The 16,818-nt window shown below is 40.3% G+C and overlaps 1 protein-coding gene across 1 annotated transcript; it reads right to left on the bottom strand.

Moving 5' to 3' along the window:
* Nucleotides 1-5,700: 5,700 nt before the first annotated feature.
* Nucleotides 5,701-14,725, bottom strand: tmem168a (transmembrane protein 168a). The gene is made up of 6 exons (XM_032589813.1): nt 14,667-14,725; nt 12,585-13,552; nt 11,760-12,035; nt 10,376-10,518; nt 7,803-8,080; nt 5,701-6,904 (listed from the first exon to the last, which is right to left on the bottom strand). Exons 2-6 carry the CDS (start codon nt 13,419-13,421, stop codon nt 6,354-6,356), a joined length of 2,085 nt encoding a protein of 694 aa, XP_032445704.1. The 5' UTR covers nt 13,422-13,552; nt 14,667-14,725; the 3' UTR covers nt 5,701-6,353.
* Between the last annotated feature and the right edge of the window lie 2,093 nt (nt 14,726-16,818).

Here is a 16,818-nt window from a genome sequence, read left to right as displayed (position 1 = left end):
TTTTTTTTGCCGTTACCCATATGGGCTCTTATTTTTTTTTCATAGCCATAATAAAGAAGAAGAAAAAAAAAGATTTTCAGGGTCACACCTTTGCTGAGCCTTTCTCCGTCTATTTTTTCCCTCTCTGTTCAGGGACACTGTCATCTGCCTCTAAATTAGGCTATTCCATGTCGCTGCCCAATTGCCCAACAGCATGAAGCTCTGATCACAGCAGTTTAACTGTGCGAGGGCTTCAGCATGCTTTTAATTCCCACAGTAATCCATCTGTGTGAACGAAGACTACATTTGTTTTGGATTTTGCGTTTGTCAGTGTCTTATCCTCGCATCTGCAGACAAATATGGCTTATTCATCCCTCTTGGATGTTTTATTTCTTCCCGTTGCTTTCTCTTTTAGCTGGAGCTAAGGAGAAAGCTGTCTTTTCCACTATTTATAGATCACAGTGTGTCCTTATTTTTCGATTTTTCATTCTTTTTATCTCTTTCATTTCTCCTCACCCGGAACTCGGCTGGCTAACCGCATGAGCCGACTGTAAGGCTGCAATCAAACGAGCTCTTGCTAAACCTCCTGGGGTTCTTCTGACATTACACACACATACAGAAACATTAAAAAAAAGTGTTCATTTTCTTGGTATTGCGTGCACATCTGTAGATACACACTGTTACTAGAAGCAGGTTTAGAATCAAGCATCCACTCGCTAATGATCTCAAAATTACATGTTGAGCCTGTTTTTAAATGGCTCTTTTCAACAAGTTATTCAAAGTCCCATGTCCTCTTTGGGATTTCTGTTGAGCCAGGGAAAGGTTGTGGTATAAATTCAGAATCTGTCTAATGCTGAATGGATTTAACTAAATTCGTCACTGATGCTAACTTGTGTGCTGCACAGGGGGGGAAGCAGTTTCTTACGGGCTCAAGCGAAAACCCAACTCATTAAAAGGGATAAAGAGAGCAATCCAACATTACCCACAGCCTACAGCCAAATGGGTGCTTGTTACGGGTAGTAAACAGGTATGTTCCCGGTCAGTGTGTGGGTATGTTAAGTCGTGATGGGAAAGGGGACCCGAGTGCATCTCCAAGCCGGATTTACTGGCAGTCACACAGACTGAGGATCGCAGAAGTGGGTTTAGGCGAGTCGTTCATCAGCGCCGCATTAGCTGGAAAGACAATTTCAAATCACGGTGGGAGTTCGAGGAGACGTGTCGCTAGGAGATGGGTTTGCATTAATTCTGTCTGATTTCAGATTCATCTCAAAAAGGATTTCATGAATATATTCAAGGATTTGAAAAGAGGTGTCCACAACAGACTACAGAAATATGATTTTTTTTTTTCCCCCCCAGCAGAGTGTGTCAACTTTGACAGTTTATAGTTGTCTAACCTTCAAAGAGGTGGGAAGAGTAGCCACAAACTGACATGATGCCACCTGTAAATCATTCTAAGAAGTTTATCGGCAACTGACCAATCAGTGGTCAAAATTTGTCCTGAAGTACACGCCCCTTAACTGGAGGAAATTAACCTTCATCAGCATTGCCGGGGTTCATCGTCATAACGCACAGTGGTCATAGAGATTTCGAGGAAAATAATAGGAAATCATGGACAAATCATGTCAGTGGGGAACATACAATACCGACAGCCGTTACCCAGAGGATGTAGAGGGCAGAAATTTTTTTAATTAGATTTCCAAAACCCAAATGGTGTCTGGAATAATGCAAGAAATGGGTCAAGGCCTGCAGCCTACCTCATGTCCAGTAGAATGAAACTGATCAAAGGCAAGCACCACATGTTCATTTGCACAAAGGTAGCTGTTAGTTTTATCATAATGACAAAACTAACATTGTATGATAGTCAAATCAAAGATCGAGGTGGTTATGCTTGATTTTATGTGTGTAAATTCCAATGGTACCTCTATGGCAGTATAAGATGTGCTGCAGTAAATGTGGTATTTACAATTAGGCATCTTTCCTGTTTATTTTTAAGCATTTTCCTGAAGGCAGATTTTCATAAGCTCGTATTATTTAAGTGATAATAATAATAATAATTACAAAATAACAGAAACAGGCCAAAGAAACATTTTTTCCAAATCAATTTCAATAATAATAATAAAAAACTAATGAAACTTTAACAAAAACCGCAGGTGTGCATCTATGTCTGGTGAATTTTGGTTAAAGCTTGTCCTTCATTAACTGAAATTACTCAAAGTATGCAGGGGATCCAGAAATGTTACCCAGGAAAGGGTAGCAAAACTTCATTATAAAATTTCTCAAGTAAAAGTAAAATTCTTTCCCCAAAAAATTACTCAAGCAAATGCAACTGAGTAAATGTAACCAGTTACTACTCAACTCTGATAACCTGTGCGCAGACATATAGGACGCATTAAAGATGGTTACAAAAACTGCCTAGGACTAGCAAAACGTGCCACTGTAGGTTTTCTAAGGGGACTTTGAGCGATTCGTGGGACAAATGGGATGTTGTCTTGAGAAGACGTAAGTATAAATATGTTTAGCCAAAACTAAATAACACCAAAAACGTAAACAAGGCCATTAACTTCTGTGTGGGAAAATGCCTGGGGTCAATGGCAATAGGGGGTGGTTTAGCCAGACATAGCAACAGACCGGAATGGTTAGCTTACCTGGACCTTCATTTCCAGAAAGCAGCTTCTCCTCTGGTTGCCTCAGAAGCTCAGTCCAGAGTCTCAGTGGGCGGCAAGTCCATCTTTAAAGGCGGGTTTTCCTCAGGGTGAAAACTTTTTGTTTGACTGCAGGTGGTTACCTTGCAAAACACCTAACAGCGCATCAGCCTCTTCTTAGTCTTCTCAGGCTTCTGTCCTTGTTGTGCATTTCACCAACAGGTGAACCTCATCAGCATCACGGTGCATTTGCTGCTGTGGGACATTTAAGCATCAGACAGAGGACAGCCACACCACTAGTTGTTTTTTCAGGCAAAAAAAAAAGGGTTTACAAGACTTTCAGTTTCTCTGAAAATATTTGTCCATAACGTTACATTTGATGAACTATCAAGCATGGAACAGAGGTGGATTATTAATGATTTGGACATTTTCTTTAACCTGGGGGACATTGACATTCACTATCTTACGGTAGTTTGTAAATATTAAATTTAAGGTTATGATGAAGCAGGTGATGGCCAAAAATAAGCACTGCAATTGATGCCTCATGACGTGTTCCTGGTGTGCATCTATAGGACGATGGCAATTTGGGCATTTATGGGCAAGAACGTCTCTGTATCTACATATCCTCCATATTAAAAGTGAGATTAGTAACTTTTCAGACGTCTAAAGCTCACAAAGCATCAGCTTATTATCATTCTGCGTGGAAAAACAAAGTTTGTCTCTGCAACTTTTAACACACTTTTCCCAGAGGAAATCCAGTTTCCACCAGTTAATCTTAAAAGCACGCTTCATAGGATTCATTTAGCAGATGTGTTTTATTCAGAGCTACCAAGGTGCACCAAAAAACCCTCGGCTGAGTCTCGCAGATGACATCTAAATGAGCATTTGTCGGGAGCGGAACTACGGGGTTAAAGCCTGGCCGACTTAGGAAGACATCTGGGCTTCCAGATGTGTGATGAGAATGGAAAATCTCATCTGTTTCACTAAGCCTGCTCAGCCGCGCCCCATCCCGCCTCAACCCGACTGTGACAGCGCGGCTAATTACCGAGCCTCCGATCCCACACAGACGGCTGACAGTCCTTTTAGGCTCCGATTTACGCTTTTTAATTAAATCTGGCATATCAGCATCATCTGGCTCATACTAAGCGTATCTGGCTGCCTGTGACAACCAACAGCTTAGTTTGATTTAAGATGAACTCCAACAATAATTTTCATAGCCCGACTAATAAAAGAAAACAAAAAACGATGACTTTTGTTCATTTGCATTTTGATCGTCGTTCTGATTTCCATCTCTCTGAGCGTGTCGTGGCCACACAGAAGTCTATGTATGCCAAAGGGGAGCAAAGGCTGCCCACATAAAAGACAGTTCATATTTGTCTAAATTCACTGTATTGACCTTGAATTCACAAAGAGAAATTATGGAATAACTGATGCTGAAAGGTCTGCTTCATCCGACCCCAATTCTGCTGAAGCTCATAACTCTTGCCCATACCAACTATATTTGAAGTGTCATGTATCCTCTTTTTATTAACTCAGTAGCCTGTTAGAGACCCATGAAAAGGCCTCATCGTTTACCCCCAACGCTTCTGAATGTTTCCCAAAGTGTTTAATTAGAAGACAGATTTGCAGACGTTTCAATATGTAAGAACATATAATTATTGTTGGGTATTTATTTTAAATGTCAAGTCTTTTTTATTTATGACATACAATTAATTAATCCTGAGTCTGTATATTGGATTACAGCACGTTAGGTCAACTACAAGTTATCTTACTGTGAAATATTGTGTTTTCTACAGACTGTGAAATAATAAAAAAAAAAACAAAAAAAAAACACTCAAAGTTCACTTTGAAAGTTATTTGAAGGAAGTGACCAGATGGGGGAAATTGATCATCTTCGAATGGGACACCAAAAAGCGAAAGTCATGTAAGAATTTCTAGAGATCCATCAGAATAAATGGGAAAAAAACCCCCATCACATCTAATTATTAACTTGTCCTCTTGTCATTAAAATGAATAGGGATAAAAGCTTTTATACCTGAATAAATCTACTATTTAGAAGTGGCCATTGCCTCAACCCCCTTCCCTTTGGTTGCACCACTGCTGTGAAAATTGAGCAGTCTGTCCAGCAAGTGGCATTAAATCCAGCATGGTGTAAAAGCCTCTGAACAGACTTGTAATGCGAGATAATAGCTTTGACATTTCAGTGTCGGGCGTACTGCAAGACACAGCGAGCCAGACTTCTGGAAAGAACTGCGCATATATATATATATGCATATATATATATATATATATGTACACTTCCTCTTAAAACAAAATACCATTGCAGGTGCAAAATTTATGATGCAACCTGCGCATTTTCAATGCAGACTTTAAAGTGTTGATAAAGCATCCAAGATATTCTAAAGGCACAGCTGTTGTATTTATGTCATCTGGTGTAAGTTTTATCTAACAAGCGCGTGTATTTCCACAAGAAATGTGTCCTACATTAAGCTTTTACATATTTATTTTCACAATACATCATCAAAATTCTATGTATTTAAACTGAATTTAATGTGAAAGACCAGCACAAAGAAGCATAATCCTGAATTTTCTTTCCCCCCTTCTGTAGCAACGAAACAAAATGAGCAGCTTAAATGTATTTGCCACTAAGTGGAGGAAGAGGGCTCCTCTTTGCCAAACAGTTGAGTACATTTAAACAAAATGTTTGTTGTTCTCTTGTCCTCGGCTCTCCCAGCTACACAAATGCCGCCGCTTTGATCTTTTAAAGGTCTCCCCCAAACTTTGCCCCAGCAACCGGACCCTCAGGCTTCCCGAGACGAGATCTCACCGAGCAAACTCTGCTGAGATTACGCTTCATGCCTTGTTTTGGATTTTTTCCTTTCACCCTCGCTCATCTTTTCGCTCAGAGTCCTAATATTTGCATGGCAACGTCAGCAACGTTGCTTATAATTTGTTCTGAGCACAAAACAAGGAGCGATTGTTAAGCAGAATGCATTTTTTCAATCTGAAAAGTGAGGCACGCGTTGGAATTTAGCCCCTCTAACTCTAAATGGCCATTTCCAATAACATTTCCAACAAATCAGAATTCATCATGTTTATTTTGCAATACTTGTTCCAACAGTAGAAATATTTGCATATGAATGACGCTACCTGACCTTCTTTGGAAACACTTGTGAAACACTCTCCCCTTAAAGCAGCATTGCACGGAGGAATCGTCAAAATGGTGTTCTGGTGTTCTGTGCGATAAAAAAAACCCAAAACAATGTTTTCCGTGGTGATTAAATACTTTCTACATCGCAGCATAAATTTGTACAAAACGCAAGAACTCTTAAGCTTGATTGGAGAAAATGACTGAAAAGAGGTGCAGAACAGTGCAAAAATCACTTTTGTAAAGTATTGATTTATAAGAGGAGACGAGATGGCGGGCATGATGAGCCCAAATCCCTTAGTAAAGGCAGAACTTTATAAATAAATGGCACAATTTGAAAAAAAAAAAAAAAAAGTTGTAAAACATTTCTCATTCTCTGTCTTTCATTTGGTCTTTGGCGGCAAAAAAAGATACACCGTTACACATAATATTAAAAATAATACTAATGTAAATAAAAAATATAAAAAGCATTTCCTTCCGATATAAAGAACTTTTGATTGAAAATTAACAGAAAAATAACAAACCCACCCTCTTCAAATTAAGAAACCACCAACTTTTTAAAATTTTTTTTATCCATTTGTCTCCTATGAATGCACCAGTTTAATGCCCTGCCCGGTGTCCAGAACGGCTGGAGGGAACCAGGCCATCTTACACCTCCTGAAGCAGCGCAGAAACACGCTGCACAGCCAGAACAGGTTGAGGCCGCAGCACCAGTTGGACAGGTGGATCATGGGATATGTGGCCCTGGGGAAGTGGGTCTTCCAGTGCTTGGCCACGTCGCTACCGGTGGGTAGGTGAAGCGTGTAGTCGCTCCAGTGCTTGGACACGCCGTACGTGGCCTTCACGGTCCTGCCCTTTTCGGCCCACTGGGTGTCGCCGGTCGGGTCGCAGTTGAACTCCACCCACTCGGAGGTGAAGTCGCCGAGGAGGGGGACATCTCTGGACTCCGGGTCGAGCCGGGAGGGCGGCAGCTCGGCCCCCTGCACCGCCATGTACACGCCCTCGGCTCTGCGCACTTCTTTGACCCACGGGAGGGAGTTCTCCGTGTCCAGGACGACGATGAGGCGGGAGCCGTGGCCGACGTTCTTCTCCTTCCAGGTGTCCAGCAGCTGGTTCAGGTGCAGACTCTCGCCTCCTTGGGGAAGGAAAAGGATATTGTGATTTACAGAGTTCTTCTATTTTTGTTTTTTGTGTCATACTTTAATGTCTCAGATCACTGAGCAAGTGTTTATATCAGACAAAGTTAAACGGGGTAATACAAAAATGAAGTTTTTAAATGATGCTTTTATTTATTAATCGAAAAAGGAATGCTATTAAAAACGAAGTGGAACAGTTGAGACGAAGGTGAAACTAAAAAAAAACATCTAAAACTGCAACATTTGCTACATTTTCAGCTGGTGCGGTTCACTTTCACACTGTCGTGTGTCAAACGGACCAAAAACCCTTTGAAAAGCCTGTTCCCCTCCTCGCCTGTGGTGGCGCTGCAAGGAGAACCGCCAAAGGAAGCAACACAAAAACCTCTCAAGACAAAAGCGCAACTTCCTTCTTCACGAAATGTTAACGAAAATTGAGAACTTAGCAGTTGTAGGATTTCTCTTTTGTCTTTCGCAAAAGGCCGTGATCCATTTCTCCTGCTAACGTTTGTTTTGGTTGTATTTACCCAGAATGCCCTGCGCCGCAGCCTGCTTCCTGCTTTTGGAGCGGCTTCCGGTCGGTTTGCATTCATGCACGCATTCTAACCGCACCAGAGTTCACTTCAACCAAACCGAGACCTTTTATTCATAGAGTTCACATTTTTGGTCAACACTGGACTTTCCAGGTAAACAAGCTAGCGTTCAATTAAAGCAGACTAAACAGGGCTGGTGTGAATGCTTCCTTACAATCCCAATAAAGCATGACAAAAACGGAGAAATTTAAGGAATATGAGTAGATTATTTTTGTGTATAATGGCAAGAAAATGTTTTCCACAAATAACTGTGCTGTAATATTATTACGCATCTGCTAACAAACAAAGACGGCAGTTGAGCACTAACCTGCCAGAGTCCAGGCCCCAGTGCCTTTCTGAGAATGCCCGCTGTAGAAAATCAAATACGTGTCGTGACGAGGCCCGTCTGCCGTCCGGAGCTCCAGAAAGCTGCGGAGCTTGTTCTGCACGGTCTCCAAGGTAACGCCGCTGGTGGAGTAGTCGCAGCCGAACGACTGGATCATGTGGTGCGTGAAGAGGCGCTGCATGTTGTTGAGCATGGTCGTGGAGCGTTGATTCAACTCCTGAACGTGCTCAGGAGGCAGGAGAGTGGGCTGGCCGCTGGCACTGAGGCGCAGAGAGAGATAGAGAAGAGAGAGACGTGAGAGCGGGGAAGTCAGAGAAGTGACACCAGCAGAGAAGAGATGAACGACTTGATTTGTTCCCTTCACGAGAGAGTGGATGATGGAGTGGCACGCGACTGGGAGCAGGGAACTGTCTTCGCTTCCATTGAGAAACGTTACAAATAGAGGACAGGGGCAGAGAAAGAAAGCAAAGCAAAGTATAGAAACATTGAAAAACGAGGGCAGAAATGGGTCAAGACAACAAAAAACAAGGTTGAAAATAGGTGAGCTCAAAGAGTATTTGGATGCATGTGGCACAAGGCTTTCCCAGACAGTAACAACAACACGATAAGAGACACACACACAACAAGCCAAGGCTTTCAGCGTTTCAGGGCAGCCCTATATTTTCTTTTTTTTTTTTTTTTTATCTTCGGGGCTTGATGTTATTCATGGTCAAGTGGATGGCAAAGTCATATATCACACTTACAGATCTCTCCATACAGGAGCCACAACACATAACCCACCCCTATGCCCTCACTATCACCTCCATACATACCCTTAAAATGTTTATCTAAATGTTTGATGTGAAAAGTCTCCTTAAAATCTAAAAATAATTTTTTTTAAAAATGTCAAGTTTTAGTAAACGTTAGAAACTCTCAATAATCCTTGCTTTTTTTTTTTTCTTTTTTACATTTTGGCACGTTACAACCACAAATGTCACGATTTTTAATTAGCATGACCCTGAACCCATCATCCGCAACATAAAGCATGTGGGTGGGAAATCCTTTTCTTTGGCAAAGACAAAATTGCTTTGGTGGTGGCAGCATGATGATGTGGAGGTGCTTTGCATGCATTCCATTTCCTTCGATTCCACGCGTTTGAACTACTTACTTTTGGCCCATCACATGCGATTCTGATAAAATACATTACATTTTGTGGCAGTGAGATGAATGTGAAAAAGGGAAAACTCTTTTAATCATTTCAGATCCCGTTGTGCTTTTGGGAGCCGAAGCTAGAACTTTCTGATTCAGACCACGTCTTACCCTGTGACACTTCCTCTTTCATCTTAAAAAAAAGAATCTAGTTCTTTTCTCCCAAGCTCCCTCAGAGCTTCACCCTCTTGCCCCTCTTAAATAAAATCCTCACCTCTGTTGTGTGTCCCTTGCCTCCACCACCTTCCCTCAGTGCTTAAAGCCTTCAGATCTCGCTTCCTTTTGTTTTACCAAACTTGTGTCCCCTTTCCTTACCTCTCTGATCTCCCTGAGAGGGTCCTGCAAATATGAAAACACGGCGTGCAACCATCAAGAGGTTGATTATTTATTGCTGATTTTCTCCCTCTGTCTTTCCCCGCAGAATTAGACTTGCACCCAGAATATCTTAAACGCCTAAAAATCAAACTAAGATATATTTTTTTTTTAGAGTAAGCTGTGTGTGTTTTCCAGACGCTAACAAGCAGCTAAAAGACTTGGCATTCAGACAGTAGCCAGAAATACCACTAGAATCTGTCTGCATCCAGACAGCCAAGGTGTTCTCATGTCTGAAAACACAACCACGTAAGCGGTGTTTAGCTTCTGTTGACTGACTAGGCAACTTCAAAAACACTGCTTTTTTTTTTTTTTTTTGACTCGGAGTCTGCTGCAGCTGAACAACTTAGTATGCTGCAAAAGAAACCCATGGTGATCCCTGTAGGGCTCAAATATTGACATGTTTATGCAACTTTGTCAACTTTTTTCTATCCAGTTAGTCTTGCGTTAAGTCCAGAGAGGGAGCGTAATAATATTTACCTTCCAAAGAAAGGTTTTGACATATTTTAAATGTGGTCTTGTCAATATTTTAAGTTATTAATAAACAGTTCGGCCTGTCATGATGACAAACTGTCCCAGAATTATTGCAGTAAAAGAGAATATTCCCATTTGGACACCATTTTGGATGGAGTAGCAGCTTGTCAACTAATAAGCTGTTTCCCCTTGGGGATCAATAAAGTATATTCTATTCTGTTCTATTTTCATGTAATATAATAATAGTTCTTCTTATTATGGCATATTAATGCAAGTACATCCTTTCAAATATAAAATAAAACCTTAATTTCTAAAGAACATCCAACAATGGAACTGGGAGACATTTTGAATATCCAAAATAAATGAACAAACTAACCGAAAAACCTGTTTCCCTATGGCATTTCCTTCTATTCTATTTAAAACGAGTAAAAGAAAACGGAGACAGTTTTCAGCATGCGCGTATGCATCTGCAACTGACTTAATTGAAGGCCTTTCACACGTCTTTGACGGGATGGTCGTACCTGGAGTAGATTGTAGGTATCACCAGTGCGTAGCCAGCACAGGTTCCTCCCAGGCAGCTGCCCAGCTCCTGGAACAGGCCGTGTGTGAGAGACTCCAAGGGCAACACCACCAGCAGGGCGCTCAGGAAGAGACCGTTGGAGGGCTGCGAAAATCCAAACAGGCAGTCGCTTTTGTTTAGCCCACAAACGGCTCGCATCGAGACAAACAGGCTCACTTAACTGGCGCCGACACGTATTGAGACAGAAACGCAGTCGAGGACTGACAGCGCCATTATCGAAAGGCAAAAACATGACAGGCCATCTTAATGGAGAGAGCGTCACGTTACACTGAAGAGAAATAAATAAACCAGGGGTTGATTTGTGATTGTGCTTTGAAGTTGTCGTTCAGTTGCTGTATATTAAAACTTACAGTTTTCTGACTTGCGTTTTTGGTAAGACATGGTCAGGAATTTAATCAAAACAAGGTGACATGGTGATCTGAGTGAACCTCGTGAAAATAGTTTCTGACAAAAGCCAAATCAATGCTATGTTCTGCTGAATAAATTCACTTTCAAATGCATTTACACATCCAGCCTCATTAGTAAAAAAATTACCTTCTCAACCAACACGGTGCTGAAACTGTAACAAGTTATATCTTGATTACGGCTTAAAAACCATTTAATCTGATTAATCGTGACCAATTACTGAAAATAATCATCAACTAATTCGATAATCGGTTATTGGTACAAATGACCAAAAATACATGAAAGGAATGATATGTTACTGCATTTTGGGCAATAAAATGTTGATTTTGTTATTTGGAAAAAAAAAAAGAATTGAATAATTGCTTATTTGCATTTTCATGCATTTTTTGTGAAAATAAGCTTAAGTAGTTAAATAAAAAAGTCTGCAGAATGTACCAATTCTTTTTATTTGATAACTCAATCGATAGAATACTGACTGATGGAAATAGTTAGCTGCAGCCATAGTTTTGTTAAAAGTTATTTTACATCTGCAACAATAAAATTTTAGCTACATGGACTTATGTGGTCAACCTTGGAAGACATTTACTGCAATCTCAGGTAAACTCCAGAAAGCTTTTTAGGCACATTCACAGTTGGTAGCAACCATGATTCACCATTTTGTGAGTCAGGACTCGTGCCCACAAGACTCTTCCAAGGCAAACGCCTAATAAGGCCAGTTAAGATATCAGTACTAGTCATGCAAGTAGATGGGGATATTTTAAATTTGTTTCACATAAGAGCAAAAGAGGCTCCGTTTGGGGAAATCATGTCAAGACAGTGATGTAGACAAAAACTCTCGACATGACCATTGGGGTGTTCCATAAACATCTCCGCATGCAGATGGTGGCAAAATGTAATCGCTTTTTAAGCCTATATCTTACCTGCCACGACACAGCTCCCAGTATGACAGTCGACAGCAGACTAAAGAAGACGAGGCGTTCTGAAATGAGGCAGAAGTGTCGGATGCCCCGAGAGGCCATGACCTGGTCCAGACTCCGTCTACTTGACGGATGGGCCCGCCAGGCTTTCTGGCAGTCGGTCAGCTTGGTGTGGAAGCCCCAAATAGTGATCAGCAAAATGATGTGGCAGATGGCCCATAAAAGGCCAAACAGGCAGAAGCCGGGGATCACCAGATACCAAAGCTCCAAGTGGCCAAGCTGTCCGAGACAAGGTAACAAATATATATTTATTAGATAAATCCATATAACAAACATTGCCAAAATGCTCACAACCCTTGCAATTCTCCACGTAGATAGATAGACCAACACGAAGTAGGTGGGAATTCTGGAGAGGGAGGATAATGATAAACGTTTTCTTTATTTATAGATTTATTTTTTTTACAAAAAGTAATCTTTCTGCTTTAGTTTGTCACACTTTGCGGTTCAACATAGCAGAAATGCGGAAAAAGCTAATAAGAAAAAAAAGCCTTGTACATGACTAGACTAGTCAAGGTGATCAATTTTGCTGGATGATAAATTGTCCCAGAAATTATTGTAATTGTGGTTTTGACACCACGACAATGGAAGGACACATTCTCAACGGTCAATAGATTTTACATTCGAATGACCATTGAAGAACTGTAACTGGAAGACATTTTAATTATACAAAATAAATAAACCTAAATAACAAATGAGATGAATTATGAAGGTCCTGTAAACAAAATTGTCCTTCCAAAATGAACAATTCCCTGACAGTGATGTTCTTACCTTTAAGGCAGCGAGGACGAAGAAGGCCACCTCCATTAGACACAGAGGAAACAGGGACAGTCTCCTCCACACCTTCCCTAGTGAGAGCACTGGCATCCAGCGCTCACTGGGCCCAAGCCCACTAAAGTACACGTCCAAAAAGGGCTCACAGAGCTGCCTGCCGAGGTAGCAACCTAAGGCATAAGGGTTGGCTGGGATGTCTAAGGCCTGAAAGAACACAAGAGAAGTAACCAAGGCAAAACAGATCAAGTTGGGCAAAGCCAGAAGGGATTTCATCCTCAAGTCCACAACGAGAGCTCCCAGAGCTACTACCAAGCCAACAATGGCCGCCGACTTGGAAAGGAGCATCGTGGTGCTGGCGATTCCAAATCCAAACAGCTCGAGCCACTCAGACGACGACAGCAGCATGGGTTTGTAGCGGACGGAGCGGCATATGCGCTCAGTTATGGCCCACACCGCCTTCATCGCCACGCTGGCCACAAGGAGATAGTTGGCAACAAGTTCTGTAACGTTCGAATCCAAGGCGGGGCTGTTGAGAAAGCACAGGAGTCCCAGCAGGAAGCCACACCACAGGTGGAACAAGCTGAGGCTGGCCTTCTCCATGGCAAAGTAGTATTGGAGGATGCTGGCGATTCCCAGGATGAAGAGGCCAAGGATGAAGATGACCAGGATCATGGGTTCGCTCGTCACCTCCCAGCGTACGTACATGCCGACGCACACCGCCACCAGGAGGTTGATGCTGGACAAGTAGCCCAGGCAGCACACGGATGTGAACACATCCACCTCCTTCGGTGCCGCCTTGACCGTCAGCTCCTCTTCCTCATCCTCCCGATCCATGGTTGGCTTGAACTCGACTTATCCAAATGCGGAACAAAGAGAAAAACACCGGATCAATGTCCTGCTTTTGTTCTCTGAGGACTTTTGACTGGAGGACTGTGCCTCATGTTGACCTTCCACAAAATCAACCCCTGAATAAAAAGGAAAAAAAAGAAGAGAAATGATTACTGGAAAATAAGGAGTCATAAATGTAGCTTTCAAAAAAAAAAAAAAAAAAAAAAACTAAATAGTTACAGCAAACTATTCCAAGTGTCCAGCTCAGTTCTGATCTTTGTGCTGTAGACTGCAGTTTATAAAGTTTTTGGTAATAAATGACGGAAAAGTTTAGTGGAATTCTTGATGTCTACCAAACCCTGCTAGTTCCTATTTTCAACAACCCATAAACAAAAAGTATTATGAGAGCAAATAGTGTAGTCTTAACAAAACCCATCTAACTATCTATCTATCTATCTATCTATCTATCTATCTATCTATCTATCTATCTATCTATCTATCTATCATCGATGGATGGATGGATGGAGTGCTGAATCGGTTTTTGATTCAATGAAAACTATTTCCCCTCACTGTTTTCCCTGACGAAACTATACACCACCACAACAAATGCGAGCTTTGGACTGAATGAAAGCACTATCCTGAATCAAAAACTGGACATTTATTGACATTTATTTAATGAAAAACAATTAAAATTTCTAAAACAATTCATAAATTAAAGTTTTTTTAGACAGTTTTTCGCAGGCTTACTACTAGAAAATTCGGATTCTTTCGAGACTTCTGCTGAATGCTGTTTAACAACATAGATATGCCTTATTCATGCTCATATTATCTACATGCAGAATGAAATGTGGCTCTGAACCTTTTAATCGGCCAGTTTATGGACAGTTGTGCTCTCATTTTACATAATTTTAGATCTAAATCACCATGACAGCTTATAATGTTGACTCCAAACAAGCTACAAAACCACCTAAACGTAACAATCATCGACCAGAAGTATGTGTGTCTTGTTTGGTCAGCGTTAAAAGCAAACTGAGGCCCTGTTGTCTGTTTGTGACGATGTGGCACTCACTGAAGCTGAAAAGTTTGCTCACTATGTTAGCTTTCTCTGCTAACACTACGTCTAATTTGTGACGGCTCTTTAACTTACGGGAGCAACCACCTGTTTCTGACACACCTGCTAAGCATAAAACAGCGGAAAACAAATGTGATATCTGTTTTATTATGGTAAAAAAAAAAAAAGAAGTGACTTACATGTTGGGTGGTTAGCCGTCAACAGCAGTGCTTCCGGATTCCTCACTACGGAATCTCGCTAGGGTAAAACGTGTGTCGCTTCGCTTTTTTTGTACAAAAGAAAACAGTTATTTCATCTGTATTTGTGTTATGATGCCCCACAAATATACAGTAACACAGAAAAATCACCTTACATTAATAAAGATAAACCTCACATTTCTTAAAGCATTCAATCAAACATGTAACATTACTACTACTACTGCTAATAATACTTATGCTTTCCATGAATTAGAAAAAAATACAAACGAAACAACAAAACCAAAAGAAAGAAAAAATATAAAGCTAAGGTTCACCATGTTTAATAAGAACAAGAATAAGTTGTCCACAATTTAATTCAAAAGATTTTTGACATCTGGAAAGTTCAAAATTTTCCAGGCTATGCAACAAGCTTGTTTGATTATGAGCTAAATGTAAGGTTTACAGTTATATATATACAGTAGGTGTGTCCAAACTTTTGGTCTGTACTCAATACAGACCAAAAGTTTGGACACACCTTCTCATTGAATTCAATGTGAGTATATATATATATATATATATATATATATATATATATATATATATATATATATATATATATATATATATATATATATATATATATATATTTTTTTTTTTTATTGTGGCTTTTGAGAAATTCACTTCTCTTAACATGATATGGTGATGAACTGATTCAGCTTCGAATTTTGCACATTGAACTTGTTAAAATAAAATAAATTCTGACTAACCGTAAGAATTTAGAAATAAAAATAAATGAGGACATATTTAGTCGGCATTTTCCATTGATCCCAAGTTACCTTTTTCACATACAAAGACATAAAACAATAAAGACCTTCTTAGAACTCAGGCAAAATGAAAAAGAATTCTCACTTTTACTTTACGTATGTGTGGGAGAGATAGAAACAAAGAGCGAGCATAAGAGCATTTTGATCAGAGATTGACAAAAGGCACAAGTGGGAACACGCGCTCTTCACACAAATATGCACACACACACACACACTCCCACGCACGCCCGCGCACACCTCCACACACACACACACACATTGCCCTATTTTAAAAATTTTTACACCTGAAAATAGGATGTATACAGTCAGGTGTTCTAGGATCTGCAGCCTTGAAGAATAAATCAGCGTTGTGATCAGAGAAACGTCTTAGAAAATGGCAGCAGGACTTGATGACCAAACACAAATCAACCAACATATTAAAAACTCAGTCATTCAAATTAGATAGGATATGATGCATTTAAACAGGATAAAGAACACATCTCTTGTAAATTTTCATGATTTATTTTAGAATTAGTTCTTTAGAAAGGTCCAAAAAAAAAAGGTGTTTCATTTTACCTTTTGTAAGCAGGAGATTTATAAACTGGGATGTAGACCATAAGCACCTTTTTTTGTGACTACTAAACAAATCTCAAATTCCCTGGACAATGCTTGAGAAGAAAGGCTTTTCTTCCTGCATCTGTCGGCTTTCAGCACTGTAAAGAAACAAAGGAATCTGACTAATTGATACTAATCCAGTTTCCTTTACAGAAATGCAAAACAAGCTGCACCGTGTCTTTTGCTGAACTACGAATCCAGGCTGCTTGGTACTCGAGCTGTTGAAAAAAAGAAAAAATTCACTGTCCTGAGACAATTAATGAGACAAAAAATTAGTTAATTCTCTTCCTGTGATGAGGCAGCAACAAACAGAAAAGGTTCACTTGATTTTTGCCAAGGCAGTTTTAAGGGCTTCTGGTAATTTCTTCCAAATTCATTTATGTCTGCACAGGGAACTAGATAAATACCAGAACTATAGGGTGGTCAGGTATTTAATTAGATGCTTGCACGTACATATAATTGAAGAATTTGATCAAATTATTTCCATGAAACTGTTGCATGACGAGCTTTTTTTCTGATGAAACATCAAAATACAACCATGTTTACCAAGGAATTCTACGATAAAGACAGAATCAATTTAAACAAAAAAGATCTAAAAGGTTACATCTTCAAAAACAACCCTTATTTTAGATGTAAAGTAGCTTGCAAAACTGGCTATTACCCCTGACCCAAATCACTATACACACAGAAACTCCGATGTATTGGGAGGACAATAATAGAGTCAGGTCATAAAGTAT

This window comes from Xiphophorus hellerii, chromosome 17 (genome assembly GCF_003331165.1).
Source record: "Xiphophorus hellerii strain 12219 chromosome 17, Xiphophorus_hellerii-4.1, whole genome shotgun sequence".
In the NCBI taxonomy this organism is placed as follows: Eukaryota; Metazoa; Chordata; class Actinopteri; order Cyprinodontiformes; family Poeciliidae; genus Xiphophorus; species Xiphophorus hellerii.
Note: the sequence above shows the minus strand (reverse complement) of the source record. Positions and strands in the feature narration are given on the sequence as shown.